Genomic DNA, 15778 nt, shown 5'->3' on the forward strand with positions numbered 1-15778 from the left:
ATACATTTTTGCAATTTTGGTGAAGCCAAGGTCTATCCAGGGGTAACGTATCTGACAATATTGGATTAGGGAACGGCCTTTTAGAGTAGGAACTTCTTTCTGATCACCCATTTTTATTGACAGTAAACAGGTAAATGAAAACAAATCGACCTTTCCAATTTTCAATCAACAATTTCGATATCACTGCTAACTTGAATGGCTTGGAAATGAATTTAGCCAAGGGTATCGTTTCTCAATATTAGACCACGCCAAGAGTATCCTTTTGTAGAAATTTGCCTAGCCAACGGTAGCCAATAACGGTAAATGTAAATCAAGCTTTAGAGATAGCAACAACACCAAACGATACCCTAGGTACTAGAGCCACATAAATTCGTTTGCGGAGTGGAGACAGGAGAGGAGAAGCAATACAGCGTCTATCCGAGAAGAAGGACAATATAAGGTTAACCTCACCCATTGTCGTTCTGATGTCTAATTGTATTGTCCAAATAATGATTTCACGTAGAAGTCGGCAGACCGTTGCTTTTTGGTAGTCTTTATCACATGTCACAATGGCAATGAGCGCATATCACAATCACAAAGAAAGATCATGAACTGTATCAACCCAGAATATTTTATCACTGGACAGAAGGCAAATAACGAGGCAGCACGGGTGAAAAAAGCATTTAAGGTATGTTATAACTACAAGTGTGTATTTTTTGTGCTTTGTATGAGCAATGGATCTCGAAGGGTTATGAAGAGGAATTTATCTCGTTCTTTTAATGTGTTGTGTATATTACTGTTGTTTGCTCAGCCTAGAACTGATTCAGACGATTCGCTCTGACGATTCGTTCAAAAACTACCCTCCGGGTTTTTCCTTCGATAAGTTTTGTCTAAATTCGTTATACATCACAAATGCTATAGGTTACTGTCTTTTTGTATTTTCGTAGATAAAAAATTCCCATGTAAAATAAATGATCAGCGGCGGATTTAAGCAAACATGTTTGGGGGGGGGTGTTAGACCCTAATTTCGGTGTCACGCCCTTCAGTTCACTGGTAAATGATGTTCACTAGTTGTTAACTTTAAGATAAAGACGATAAGAAGCGGTGGCGTAGCCAGGGTTGGAAGATTGGTGGGACAAAGTGGAGAAAATTTTTGCTCACCAGACCCATAAGAATTCGGGAAAAAAAACCCAGTTTGTAAATGCGTTTGGAAAAGCTATGGCTTTTTTACGCGACATTTTCCCTGTATACAACGTCATATGTAGCGTTTTGTGGCTGACCATATTCTACAGCTGTCTATTTCCTCCACAATTCCACTAACGTTTATAGCCTGGATTTTGAAAAGTGATTTCCAAAAGTTGTGATCAAATATCTAAAAATGATAAACAGTATTCATATGTTTTAAACTAAGTCCGCTCTCCTTGGAACTAAATCCACGACAAGCATTTCCGAATCCAGTTTTTTTTTAAGGATTGGACTGCTTTAGCATTTTAGTTTCTATTTTATTGGGAATGTCTCAGTAAAGTGAAGGACTTTTCTATACAAACCCCAAAACAAGGGGAAATTGTTGAACATTCTGTAGACATAAAGAGGAGGGTCTCCTGTGAGCATCTGAGGCTAGATATGTTCTCTGCGAAGTTATTCTTACCTTGTACAAACTAGAAGAAGCACGTAATACTTATGAAAATCACGTAACCAACTTCAATAAATTTTGCATGACGCATGACGAAATAACAATATAAGATCAAATTACAAGGAAATAATATGAAAAGCCACAAGTATGCAATCGTAAAGAGTTTGGCCCACTCCAACTTTTTTTCAAACTCGATGGGTAACCCTTGAAAAAAAATCTAAAATATCTAATCTTTAGAAACATGTAGGCAATCTCTAGTATTTATAACGATTTGTTCCTTACAAAATCGAAAAGAGTTAATTTCTCTTAGTTTTAGCTTCGCGTGAACATGTATAGTTAGTAGTGGCGTGCTGGGGATGATATCGCAAGGGGGAAAATGTTCAAAATGGCGCCCCACATATCTTCCAATTTTCCTTCAAAGTGTTGGAAATGTGCAGAAAAGAACAAGAGTTCGGAAGCACGCCGATCTATATCTATCTATCTGCGGGGTACTGTAAGACCTTCAAATGAGGGAAGAGGGGGTAGGCAATTACTGACAGGACGTGATAGAGAATTTTCAGATAGAGTATGTTATTCTTTGTAAAACTTAACAGTATTTTTAGTATCGTTGTAGCGGCTGTATCATCAAACTGTACAACAATGATAATCAGGAACGTCACTATTGAGGGAGGTTGGGGGTAGGGAAGGGTGGGGGGGGGGGAAGATCGTTCAGGAGTTTGGTGAAGGCGACCACCATCGTTGGCGGCAAAAACTTGCAAAGTAGACGTGCTAGGGATGGTCGGAAAATGCATCCAAACATGTACAACATCAATATAGACTCATGGAAAATCCTTGAGAATACCTAAAAGCTTTCTTCCAAATATGGCCCCAAGGCCGTAGCGAGACAGGCCTTGTTTGGGTTTACTCGAATTTGCCGGGTTGAAAACCATCATCCGCAATACATTGTGTCGATTCACAACATTTATTTGCATATTATAATCAGACCTCCCAACCCTTTAGATCCATATATCGGAACAAGCCCAATATATAACTACACTGTCCGAGGCGGCACCATGGTTGCCGCCGAAGGGGAAAACTTTGAATTTTAATGCTTTCAGTCTACTGGAAAATGCACTTTTTGAAGCACTTTTTCAATAACGCAAGCTTTCTCTTCAATAAATATCCACAGGCTGAAAGCTATTTGATGCTTTTAATCGATTTTCCCGTGTCTTTGTTAAATCTTTAAGCTTATGCAACACAATTTTCTTCAGATTGGGACATAATCTCGCCGCTTTTTCTTCCTAGAATTTCATTTCATGAAAGTATATCATAATTTCTTGCACCTTCTCAATATTTTTATGAAAAGGCGCCTTATCTGAACTTCTACCTCCAAGCCAAATTTTTTTTGACGAGCTCCTTAAAAAAAATCCCACACCCTACCTCGGTACGCCCATTGTATCTACTTTGTGTAAAAATCATTTAGATTTAGCGTGGGATCTTGAGAGGGTGTTTGACGATCGTTTCTCTGTACATCATAGTGAGTAAGGAAAAAGAAGTGGTATGTTACAAGGTGATTCTTGTTCTCTTCGAAGCGATTTATCGTGGATTTTTATACAGTGTCTGCCTTCCGTATTGTTGTATTCTTTTATGTAAATTGCCCTAGTTCTGTAGCCATTATAACGTGAAAATTCATTTTAGCGCCCAGATAATTGATCAATTGTTTGCCCCCCCTGCCAGCACGCCGCTGAATTAGTTAGGGCATCATTTCTTGCTATCAAATGCACTGTAAGTGACTTGAAATAACAGTATGACTATAGTATGAAGAATCGATTAAATAATTGAATTTACTGGTTATTAAGGCTCTAGGCGGCTAGCAGAGCCAAAGAAAATGCCCTAAAATTCAAAAATCCTTCTGCACAGTGTCGCTCTTGGGCATGTATGTGGGTCCCTTCAGGTTGTACCCTCTACACAAGAGACTTAAGACTATTAGTTTTGGTTCATATATGTTTCAAATTTGTTTAGTTGTTCCTACCCTGGGTACCAGAGCCGCAAAAATTAAAATTAAAAAATAATGAGAGCTCTCATTATTTTTTAATTTTAATTTTTGCGGCTCTGGTACCCAGGGTAAGTTGTTCCCAAAGAATAAGTTGAGCAAAAAAAAATATAAACTTTCCATCCGATCTCCTTAGAGTCCCCTCAAAACCGGTTAACGTGATAAAACCGGTCAACATGATCCTACGGCCCCTAATAAAGTGATCTCATGCCTCTGGAAGCTCTCAGGGGCAGGCAACACGGTATTCCCTGGACAGTGTTTCCAAAACGATGATAAATAGCAAAGGGCTTACAAAAAACCCTTGATGAATACCAACCTCTACCTCGCAAACCTCGTATGTATTGCCAACTCTTGTACAGTTTTAGCACACGACTTGTACGAGTGATTTAGAGCCAAAAACATGGAGATCTTTGAATAAAGTCCAAAAAGCCATGCTTCTGCTTGATTACTTGGTATTTTATCCTGCCTGTGAAATCTTTACTGTTTCAAAATGAATTGAATGGTTGATTAATTGTTATCAGAAATTCCTTCGATGTATTTCATCGACAAGTCTTCTTGTGGATTGGCTTAAATTTGTTCAGCTGGCAAACGTTTCATTCTGAGAGAAAAACTTAACCTGATCTTTTTTCGTCAACAACTGTAGGTTTCAATGGAATTTTGAAAAACAGTTTTCAATTGACGTTCTACAATACAGTTCTACAGTAATGCATAAGAGAACAATACGTACAGTGCTTCCTGATTACCCTACTACAAGTTCCTAATATTTTTGGCCCTATCCAGTGCTGGTTTTAAGGGGAACCACGGGCCCAGGCCCCACGCATATGTTAGCCAAAAGGGGCCCCACACCTAAGAAAAATAATGGAAATTGTAAAAAGCAAGAACCCCGCCGATGTTTTTGGCCCCGGGCCCCACAGTCCCTAAAACTGCCACTGGCCCTATCAAAAGGGACAACCGTCACATTTTATGTTTAAAAAAGTATAAAAAGGGCTTGCTATTTCCTTAATGTTAAGTATGTATTTTTGGCTGCAGCTCACTCTTTAGAATTATTCTGGTTGAGATTGACTAAAACTCTTTAATATTTAGGCCTTTACCTATTGGTAGCTATTCAAAAGTTAATTTTTTATTTGATTTAGAAGAAACCTGGCAAAAAGTAACCCATATGCTCAAAGCATTATGGGTCACTCGGTTATTGAGGACAGACCAAGTGAGCAACAAACGAAAGAAAACTGTGAAAAATGGAGAGTCAAATGCAGCTGGTTACCCAAAAGATATCTGCTGGCAATCCTAAGCTTTTTGGGATTTCTAAATCTCTATTCATTACGAGTCAATCTCAGTGTTGCCTTAGTTGCCATGGTTTCAAATAAAACGATAACCAACTCTTCTGGCTATGTTGTTTGTACAGTAGGTTCATTTTCTTTAACTTACTTACCCCGAGTTTTTGATTTGAAGCATTTTTTTCATATTTATGTTGAAAGAAAACTTTTCATGAAATTTCCTTTAAATTTGCACAGTTAGGTTTGCTATTTTCAAACTTGTAATCTAAAACCAATTCAAGGGTACAATAGATTTGTGTAACCTGTGAGATGTTCTTCTGCTTATAGAATTCAGATTTTGCGATTATACAGTTAAAACAATCTTTATTGGTTTAGGAGTATTGTCATAAAATTTTGCAGTTTGAACCAATAAATAATTTCTGATAATTTATATTTACATAAGCTTGGTATGGTATTTTGTCTTCTCAGAATTTCTGATTTGCTGTTTACTTGAATACAAGCTAAGTGGTCTGTAAATCTTTTTGCTAGGAGCCAGCAGACTTTTCTTGGAACACAAAAGAACAAGGTACTTGAATTTATAATGAAAAATTGCTTGTGGTATGTTATTCACTAGTATGTTATTTCTAAACATTTTATTGCTCTGAATTGTAAGTGGCAACTGCGACATTGTTACACCTCTTTCTGGTGTCAATCCTGAGATTGAACTGCAAAGTATTGCAAAAACTTAATCAATGTTGCCTACAGATCAAAAATATTTCTTTCAGATCAGAAATGCTTCGGAGTTAGATGCCTATTCCCTAAAAACGCCTAGGGGTAGATACTAATGCTTAATACATAACTGTCAGGTCTTCAGGTTTTTGCGTATGTCTTTTGCAACGTCGGTGATTTTAAGGTCTTACGGCGTAAGCCGAAAATCTCACGTTTTTCTCCATTTCCGATATGTTTTTTGCTACATTGATTTTGATACGTCTGTTTAAATTTTAACAAAAATTTCCATCGCGCCTTATTCATTTACGAGAACGTGCTGGCTAACCAATAAAACAGTTAGTTTCATTCTGGCAAAGGATTGAAATTTGAAACTCAAGGACATTGGTCATTGTAATTTTGTAAAAACTTCTCTAACTAGACCAAAGTTTTGATTAGCAATTCGTTTAATGAATCTTTGTAAACTCTAATGCTTTTCATTACGTAATGTTCACAATGAGTCATTTGTTTGTATTATTTACATTAAATTATCACTTTTGATTTGTTTTGAAACCAACGAATAACGCATAACAGGAATCATGATTTGTTTCTATTACCGTTTTTACGCAAAATTTTAGTTTAGAATGTAAAATCTTACGGCAGGACACCACAGTAGCTTGACAGGTATGTTAATATATGTGAGTATTAATGATACCTTCTGATTCAAAAGCTGGAAATTGGGATGGATGTGGTATTGCTTGGCTGCATCTCGTGCAGATTTCCTTTGTTTTCATCATTCATTCATTTTTTGACTTGACAGGTATCATCCTGAGCTCTTTCTTTTATGGTTACATCTTCACCCCAATACCTTCTGGATATCTTGCAGCCCGTTTTGGTGGGAAAAACCTTTTTGGTGGAGGTATTCTAATGACAGGACTGTTTACATTACTAACACCATTAGCAGCAAGAATGAGTATTAAGTTTCTCATAGCTGTTAGAGTGTTGCAAGGATTATCTCAGGTACGCTGACATTCCAAATTATTTAACTTTTGAAACTTTTTAAGTTAGAAAATATTTCTTTCGCTAGTTTTTTGTGTAATCTAGACTTTAGTTAACTTTGATTGACAATGGCAGTATCCCATTCAAAATTTTCCACTTTATCAGAGGGACCAATGTAGTCATTTTCTTTATTCTCCAATTAACTACGGTCTAATCTTAACTTTACAGGGCATCGCTTTTCCATGCATGCATGCGATTTGGAGCAAATGGGCTCCACCAATTGAAAGAAGCAGGCTGTCAACGATATCTTTTTCAGGTATGGCATGTTTATAGGTATAGATTACTGATGACTAATGAGGACTTCTGTCGAAACATTTAAAAGAAAGTGTTTTTTTTGAAAATCTGTATATATAGATAAACATAATTGCAGTCGTGTTATCAAGGATTCGTGTAGTTCCTGATGCTCAAGCGGAAAAACCAAGTAATAAGTGGAAACGGAAAGAGGGGCCAAAATGTAATTATTGTATTTGTTTTCAAACAAAAGAGTGTAGTTTTTTAAATAAAATAAATAATAAAAAAACTTTTTTGCTTGGTGTTGGTATAAATATAATTAATAAATAAAACCAACAGTTGCTACATAGGTTTTATAAATCCTGCGATTGCATGTGTGTTCATCCCATTTCTTTATTTTTATTTTGAATTCATTTATAGCTCGAGATCTTTTTCATTCGTTGGGTGTAGCATTCCATAATTTCCATCCTAAAAAAGAGACACGTAACATAGGTTTCTGTAACTTAGGTTTTTGTTTTAACTTTTGGTAGCTGACTCCTTTTAGCATGTTTTAGTGCTGTTCTGCTATTGGAAAAAGATCTCCCCTGAATGTTTGGTTAAGTTTGTTAAAAGATTGAAAATTCCTATCATTAGCAATGGCATGTTATATATATGTATGGGTACTGAACTGTCCTTATGCAGTAAAGTATCAAATTATCTTTATGCAGTTAAGTATCTTGATCCGTAGCTGTGCCATTATACATAAATTGTAGAGCCTTTTTTCGTGTATGCGATTAATCTTTTTATTCATGCTTCTATCATGTTTCATCCAAGTCAGAGAAAAGGAACCCAAACTGTGATGTCATAAAGGCTCTTACAATTTTTCTAAGCTTTTCTGTACTCATAAAGATGTAAGTTCTTGGAAGGGCATGCAATTTTTGGCAAGCTTTTTGCAGCGAGTGGTGATATGAAACTGAAAGTTTCATTTATCATCTAATATAGTACCCAGGAGAATTAAACGGGAGAAAATCCAATACAATATCTTTAAGGCTTTTTTATATCAAATTTCATAGTTTTATTTGTTTCGATGTTGACAAGAAATGGAAGGGACTTGCAAACTTTAAGAACCATCTTGGCATAGCAGCGAATAAACAAATTTTTAAAATTTGAATGAAAGCAAATTAGATGGGGAGGAGAAACAGATTAAACGAAGTCTAGCAGTAAAGGATTAACCTTTTCCCCAGTCTGGAAATGTCCCAGTCCGCAAATGCTGCCAAAAAGCATGAACTTCGTGAACTAACAATAAAATCTGGTTTCGGGTCTCGGATCTCAGAAAGTAGAGGTAGGAATACTACCTTTTACTGCAGAGAAATGTCATAAGATATCATAGCAGACAAAAAATAAAACTAAATAGAACTCCGATTTTTGAAAATGTAAGCCAAAAACATTTTCGAGGCTAAGGCATTCTGTGGGCCGCATGAAATCTTGTTGCTGGTCGAAGTTGGCCCGCGGGACGGAGTTGGGCCGCGGGATGGAGGTTAGGAACGACTGATTTAGGGTTTGTTTAGACACTTTGTTTTGAGCTATCGGTATTGTTTCTTTACTTTTAGGACCATTTGCTGGAATAGTTCTTGGAATGACATTGTCAGGAGCGATAGCTTATAATCAAGGCTGGCCCGCTGTTTTCTACTTCTCTGGTAAAAAGTTACAACTTTATTGCAATATTTAACAGTTCACGGCTTCTTATACACTGGTCAAACTACTAATTCAACCCTCAATGATCTGAGTTAGAATTCAACAGTAAATGTTGTAACAAGTTATTTTAAATTATTAAGCAAGTTATTGAGCATTCAAGCATCGAAAAAATATTTTGAATTTTTTTATTTTTTTATTTTACACAGGAACATTGTTGCCTCACTTAGATAGAAATGCCTGAATTGAGAATGAAATGCCTTAAACTTGCCTGATATGGGGGCCTACAGCCCTCCTAGCCCCATGTCTCCTACGCTTATAAAAATTCCCTCTCCTTGGGGGTTTTATGAGACAGCACTTTTAATTCAGAACAATTGCATGTTTTGATATTTGTTTATATTCTTCGCAGGCCTTCTTGCAATTATTTGGAGTGTTTTTTGGTTTTGGATGGTTACTGATTCCCCTTTCGATCACCCCACGATTACAGATAAGGAACTTGCTTATCTCAAACAGGAATTATCAGACGATAAGACCGAGTCAAAAGTGAGTCTAACCAGTAGACACTTCTCTCAGTTATCTAAAGAACGTGCCTCTCTTAGTTATCACGAAGCCAATGTTTAAGATTTGTTTATTAATCTTTCCCTCCTCGTTAGGTCTAGTCTTTTCCTGAACCCTGCTAATTCCCTACCCTCAATCTTACGCCCTGTGTTGATAAGATTTAGAAAATATTCCCCTCCTCATTCTCACTTATTCTAAAAAACCAAAGTTTATGCTGTTATGAAAATGTGATTTTTCGATAAAACGAATGAATACTCATGGGCTCTGATACAGATTGAGAATTGGGGGAAGAAAATAAAAAAATATAACACACATAACAAAAGATTTTGAAAAAAGCTCTATTGTCGTGCGGAAAACGAAGGCAGATATTTTCTAAAGTCAAATAGCAGCTACCGATTACTTATTTTTCAGTTAACAACGGTCCCGTGGAAAGATTTGCTCTCATCTGGTCCTGTGTGGGCAATTATGATCGCGCATTTTACAGGGAACTGGGGCAATTTCATACTACTTACGTCACTTCCGACTTATCTCAAGCTGGTGCTAAAGTTTGATCTACAAAAGGTACATTTCAGATAATGAGTGACTTGTTTTCCTTCTCTTCTTTTCACAGAATTGAAAATGGGTTGATTTTTCGACAGCAAGTATGTCAAAAAATTCTTCTATCACCGTTGGCTAACACACCTGCTCCAATTTATCTTCTTTAATATACACCTTGACCGGATTTCATTACGGACATCTTATCTAGCATCGATAAGAATAACATGTGTGTAACTCCTTTATTAGGCCATCTACACTTGGCTTTTTGCTTGCCAATAGAAATTGTCTTTTTGTCAAATGGTTTAAAACATTTACGCTGTTACAAATTACGTTTTTTCAGCTCAAACATCTAATTGGTATAATGAAGCATATGTATGAGTCTTCTTGGTGTTTTAAAAATACTTTGTTATTAAACTTCATATATTTTTTTGCAGGCGGGGTTTCTTGCCGCTCTTCCCTATCTGATAATGACCATAATGATTCAGATAGGGGGACAGCTTGCAGATTTTCTACGGTCTTCGGGAAGAATGTCAACCACTACTGTTAGAAAGCTTTTTACTGCAATAGGTTAGTAAACCTTTGTATCAATTTACTTATTTCTCTTATAATTTATCATGTATTCTGTTTGACCAGAACTGTTATGTTGTTAGATCAGTAAAGTTATTTTGGTATAACAGAACTATTTTTTCGTGGACCAATACTTTGGTAGATTAGAGCTATTGTCTTGGTAGACCAGTATTATTGTCTTGGTAAACTGCTTTGTTATACAAGTCATATTATTCTGGCTGCCTACTTCTATTTTTTTCGTAGACCAATACCATTATTTTGTTACACCAGTAATGTTATATTGTTGGACCAGTACCATTATTTTGTTAGATATTATCTTGGTAGACACGTTCTATTGTTTGTTAGACCAGTACTGTTGTTTTGGTACAGAAGAATCCCGCTAAATGAACTTTTTCATGCAGCCTCAATAGGTTTATGATCAAAAGCCTGTTTGATTACATTCATCCCTCCTCTTTTCTGAACAGGGTTCATGGGCCAAGGTGTTTTTCTGATAGTCGTTGGGTACAGTACAAGCAAATACATGGTCATTTCTGCTTTAGTCATGTCGGTCGGATTAGGTGGCCTTGCATGGTGTGGTTTCATTGTCAATCAGCTCGATATAGCACCGCGCTATGCAAGCCTCATTTTTGGAATGAGCAACACTTTCGCTACCATTCCAGGAATTGTCAGTCCTCTTGTTGTTGGATTCGTCACTACACACGAGGTCTGTAACTTGATACCTAGACTTTGAATTCTTATGATCTTCTTGATTCACAAAGAAAGCGTTTTTTTTCAATTTCTCAGGCTATTTCAGAATTATAAAAAGTCTGGAACGAGTGGCATCTCTCTTCATTTATAATGTATTAAATGCAAAATAATTCATTTTATCTTTAAATATAGTATTTTAAATAAAGTATTTTATGGAAAGTCATTTTCAATACGAATCGTCAACTAATCGCATCATCTACAGTAAGACTGCGATTGAAAATAATTTGATAGATTAGTTTAAGTTGAACTGGAATGTCGAATCTCGGTGGTCAGACATGCAGATTTACATTTTTGCAAAGCAAGAAACGCATAGAGAATTGCTTGCGATCAACTTTAGGTCAGAATCGATTGGGTAGCATTTGTCTTCTCAACACCGAGCATGGTGTAATGGACGTTTTTTCGATGGATGACTTTATTTCTGGCTTTTGCAGCTTTAAAATCCAAAAAATGTTGATACAAGGCATGTTTGTCATTACATTTCATCTTTATTTGTAATTGTCGTACATCTAAACTTGGTAATGAAAGTTTTTGCAATATTCATTAATGACCTTAATGATTTGTCATGATGTAATATTCTTTTTGTTGACAGAAGTCAGCCCAGATGACAGAAGTATGTTAGACCCCCGGCCCTGGTATTGGTTAATCCGCCACTTGCCATGTTGATATTGTCTCGTAGCCATGTTGATATTGTCTTAATTCAGAAGAAGAAGACTTTTATAGCAAGAATGTGTCTGTGAGATGTTAACGTTACGTAATTGAGATAATCCATAAAATTGTGGCTTGCGCTTACACTGCCTCTGAATAAAATGTTCTTCAAGTTGAGCAAGGAATTTTCTTGTAGAGCGACACATTTATGCACTTACATTTGCACTAAAGACACTCCAAACTTGTAGTGCCTGAATTCTTCACATGCTGTGTATAGCTTTTTAATGGATGATATTTCCCTACCCAGACTAGAGAAGAATGGTTAATAATATTCATCCTGTCAGCGGCAGTTTGCGGGTTCGGAACCCTGGTTTTCTTGATTTTTGCCTCCGGTAAGAAGCAGCTGTGGGCAGATCCGTATGGGCACCAAAGCATTTCTGAAGACAACGATGATAAAGACATGTTGATGAAAGAGAGTGAGAAAGGCACCCCATCGGCTACCAATGAAACTTTTGAGAAGAAGGAAGCAGAAACTCTCATGCCAGGTGGTGTTGCCTGTTATGGGTCAGTTGTGAGAGACACATCTCAAGTCTAATTCTTTATGTAAACTTGTACTTTCCAGACAGCTTTATCTGAAATTGCTTGTTCCCATTTCCAATGAGTTGCAGTTTTTTCCAAACTCTCATTCAACGTAGTATACAAATTGTCCTTCTGGGGCCCTTCTGCTTGTGACAAGGATGCTCTGGTAAACTGGTTGTTAGTGAGTCCAGAAGCATCGAAAAACCTTCTTGGCGCAGAAGAGTATGCTAAGCGTTGCCTAGTCTATCTAGAAATGAAAGAAATTTCAAGTTGTATAATGATTCTTTTCAAATATTTAGGTATAATATTGTAAATAGGTTTTATCCCTTTAAAATGGCTAGGAATGAGGGATGAATACAGAATGCAAATTGACAAACGGCAATATAATCATCCTGGTCCTAGTTTTTTTCTCAGAACCAATAAACCGAATTTCAGGCTGCTTTGAAATTTTTTCGAAATTATTCTGATGTAGGCAGTGCAATTGCTAGCTAGTGTTCCCTAGAGGAATGTTCAGACCTTATTTGTCAACAAAGTGAATGAGAACTCCCTTCTTTGCCAATAAGTTTTTGACATGAAATATTTAAGGATATTTCACGACATTGCTAAAACGTGTATTTAACAGTAGCACAGACTCACCTTGTTTTTCAACGCTCTTAACAATAGACCAGTTTTGAGGCTCTTGATCTGATAAAATTGTTCTTATATAAAAGAGTGTAGTCCATTTTCAATTCGCTAAACGCTTTCTTCTCATCGGTCAGTGTCACTTTTTGGTTAAAGAGGTGAGCGAAACTCAAGAAAAATGCTAAGAGAATGAAATGCGTTGATTTCAAGAAATTTATGGTTCCATTGAACCCTTGTTTGGCTGGAGGGTTATCCCACTAAAACCCCACCTGGAATAGGGGCGTAATTGAGAAAAATGGCTTTAAGATGGTTGCAGCTAAATTGATGTATAAACATAACTTTAACATTTTTAATACACACGTAACTGTCTTAAGTGTTTCGATGACCACTCCTTCATTTTTCTTTTTCTAAAGGTGCAATATGTTCACGATCTTGAACCACCTACCCCCTTGCCTCAATGGCGATTCTTTACTTCTTTACTCCTTTATTATAACGTTGAGCCGTGATTAATTTGTATCAAGTAGCATTATATGCCACAAATTATCGGAATTAAATTTCTCTAAGCTATTTGCATGCAACCTTTTTGTCTAGCTAGTAATTTTTATGAAATAAACTTCTTTGGTAATTTTATAAGTCAGATTATTTTAGTCAAGGTCAGTTGCTTTGTCATACCTGTTGCAGTGGTGCATGTTATTATGCCTGGATTCAGGGGGTTTCTGTGGTAAGGAGATTTCTCAGAACCCAAAAAAATACTAGTGGTTCCCACTTTTCTATCGTGGTACATGTGGCTAGTTGAAAGATGATGGTATCGTCTGAATGGTTGTCCACACTCGGGTCCTTAGAGTTCTCGGGACTGCAGAGCCCTGAAAAATGGTGAACATACAGTCAATGACGGTGAAGAGGGCCAGTTAAGCAAAAGAAACTAAAGTCCCTCGCCCAAATCCCGCCTTGTTTCAATTATATTTCTTGGTTGCCTTTTAGGGTGATGCCACCTTTGTACTCTTTCTGGCAATGATGGCTTACCCCAAATGCGCGAAAGTTACAAATAAACAATTCTAAAAAGAGGGCTTCTTAACAACCTTGTGTTTATAAGATTGTCAGACGATAGTTTGCGATTCAGTCCATATTATTTCATAAGGGAGTTGTGAATAGGAGGAGAGGGCGTTAAATTGACGAGTGAAGACCGTTGCCTGACCCTTTGAGACTGTGATAACCTGATTTAATGAAATTCCAATTGTTCAAGTTTTTGCAAGCAAACGGCACGATCTAAAGTTTGTTCATCAATGTAGCTTTGTCCGAAAGTGTTATTTGATTGATGAATAATAACATTGCCAACCATCGCAGAAAACCTTCTCTCCAGAGAATACCCCAAGGACTTGCTACGGCTGGGTGATGTTGAGTTACAAAAGCATGGCAAATGAATTTCTTGCATGTGTCTATATTCTTTCCAACCTAAGTTGATACCTAAGTTGATTACTGAACGGCTCTTGACAATTTCTTGTCAATGCTTGATAAGGAACTTGGACTTACAGTGGGAGAGAGCAATTCAAAAGTTCTTCAATGTTCGTGCTGCCTTAAAAAGACCGACAAGGTGAGTGAACTTGCTGAACTTTAATAAAACGACAACAAACGTTTTGATTATCGTAGGCCATGTTCGCACCAAACTGTGGAGGACCTAGCGACTTGCACATGCGACCTAATGCAGTGGCATAAGAAGTAGCATGCGTTGATCTACTAGGAAACGCAGTCAAAGAAAACCTGGGTAATGCACGCAAGTCCTTAAATCACCGTTTTTTGTAGGCCATAATCTCCACCTAGCTTGCCCATTGAATTCGCGCGACATTTTAAGATTTCCTCTTTTGGTTGTTTTAACATGAGTAAACGTTTTCAATTTTGAAATTATCTTCGTTTTTTGAATTGCAACAAGCCACTGCAACAACAAAAAGCTGGTGATTTCTATGAATCAAACCATTTCAGTTCATTTTTACGTCTAAAGACGTTATTCTATTGACAAATCAATCTGCGATTTGAAGAGATTCAAAGGTCATTTTCTTTTGCTATGGTAAAACATTATAAGACTATAAAGTTGTTTTTTGGAAGGCATTTATTTATACTTGATTAATGATTTTTCTTTGTTTTGGGCAAAACGAACTCCATCTACATAAGCACGAAAAAACCGCTACTGTGTAGACAAAAGGAGTTCGTTTTCACCTTAGGACTCCACTGGTAACAGTCTAATAGGCAAGCGGCACTGATTGGTCAACCTTTACAGTCATGTGCTCGTGTTTCTGATTGGCCTATTTCGATCCACAACTGGGTATATATATTTCTTAGCGTAGAGTTTTCGATCTATGTTCTGATGTTTTAAACTCTGAAGAGTGTCGGACAAAAAGCTTTAGATTACTAAATGTTTGCTTTTTTCAAAGCCATTTACAAGTTTTGTACCACCAAAAGATTGTTTAGAATCTAAGTTTTTAAATATACCAATTCAACTTACGGCCTCGTTTTGGAAAATACTCCAAACTTCATTGTACGACTTTTTAAAGCTCGGGTTTTGTTTTATCACCATAATTTCAGGCTGGATGCAATTTTTTATATTTTTTGTGCGTGTATTTTAGATTTTATAGAGAAGTGAAGTTTGATAACCTGTAAGGGATTTGACTACAATAATCCCTCTGGGTGAAACTTTACCCCCTTAGTCACCAATCAAGGTCAAATCCCTTATAAAATTGTTATCTTTATGTCATCATAAAACCAATTTCGTAATAATGAAAACTTCTAAGAAGACTTAAAATCGTGCTTTTTATCCGAATCTGAGGTCAAAAATTTTGAATAAAAAGGTTTGGATAATTTTTCAAAATGAGGCTGTAAGTTGAATTGATGTATTGCATGGCAGTACCGGCACCTGGAAAGAAAAAAATTTGTGTCACAAATTTGTTAGAAAATTCTGACATTTTATTG

General features: G+C 36.7%; 3 protein-coding genes across 7 annotated transcripts in view; 2 read left to right on the forward strand and 1 right to left on the reverse strand.

The window, feature by feature from the left end:
• LOC135684550 (vesicular glutamate transporter 2.1) overlaps positions 1–15778 on the reverse strand; it is an 81643-nt gene that overhangs the window by 24433 nt on the left and 41432 nt on the right. The window lies entirely within an intron of this gene.
• LOC135684543 (sialin) overlaps positions 1–15778 on the forward strand; it is a 95208-nt gene that overhangs the window by 21028 nt on the left and 58402 nt on the right. The gene's annotated exons all lie outside the window — the stretch shown is intronic.
• LOC135684544 (sialin) lies at positions 170–13474 on the forward strand. 4 transcript variants are annotated; one of them, XM_089115006.1, is made up of 11 exons: positions 170–667; positions 4778–5045; positions 5447–5483; positions 6489–6622; positions 6830–6917; positions 8482–8568; positions 8973–9106; positions 9533–9682; positions 10093–10225; positions 10690–10928; positions 11925–13474. In XM_089115006.1, the coding sequence occupies exons 2-11, from the start codon at positions 4818–4820 to the stop codon at positions 12210–12212; spliced, it is 1518 nt and encodes a 505-aa protein (XP_088971132.1). In that variant the 5' UTR covers positions 170–667; positions 4778–4817; the 3' UTR covers positions 12213–13474. The 4 variants fall into 4 exon arrangements, with proteins under 4 accessions (XP_088971132.1, XP_088971134.1, XP_088971133.1 ...); XM_089115005.1 differs by having other exon boundaries at positions 285–667; positions 6423–6622; XM_089115008.1 differs by lacking the exon at positions 4778–5045 and having other exon boundaries at positions 171–667.

This window comes from Rhopilema esculentum, chromosome 21 (assembly GCF_057945365.1).
Source record: "Rhopilema esculentum isolate cy_ngs chromosome 21, ASM5794536v1, whole genome shotgun sequence".
Taxonomy (NCBI): domain Eukaryota; kingdom Metazoa; phylum Cnidaria; class Scyphozoa; order Rhizostomeae; family Rhizostomatidae; genus Rhopilema; species Rhopilema esculentum.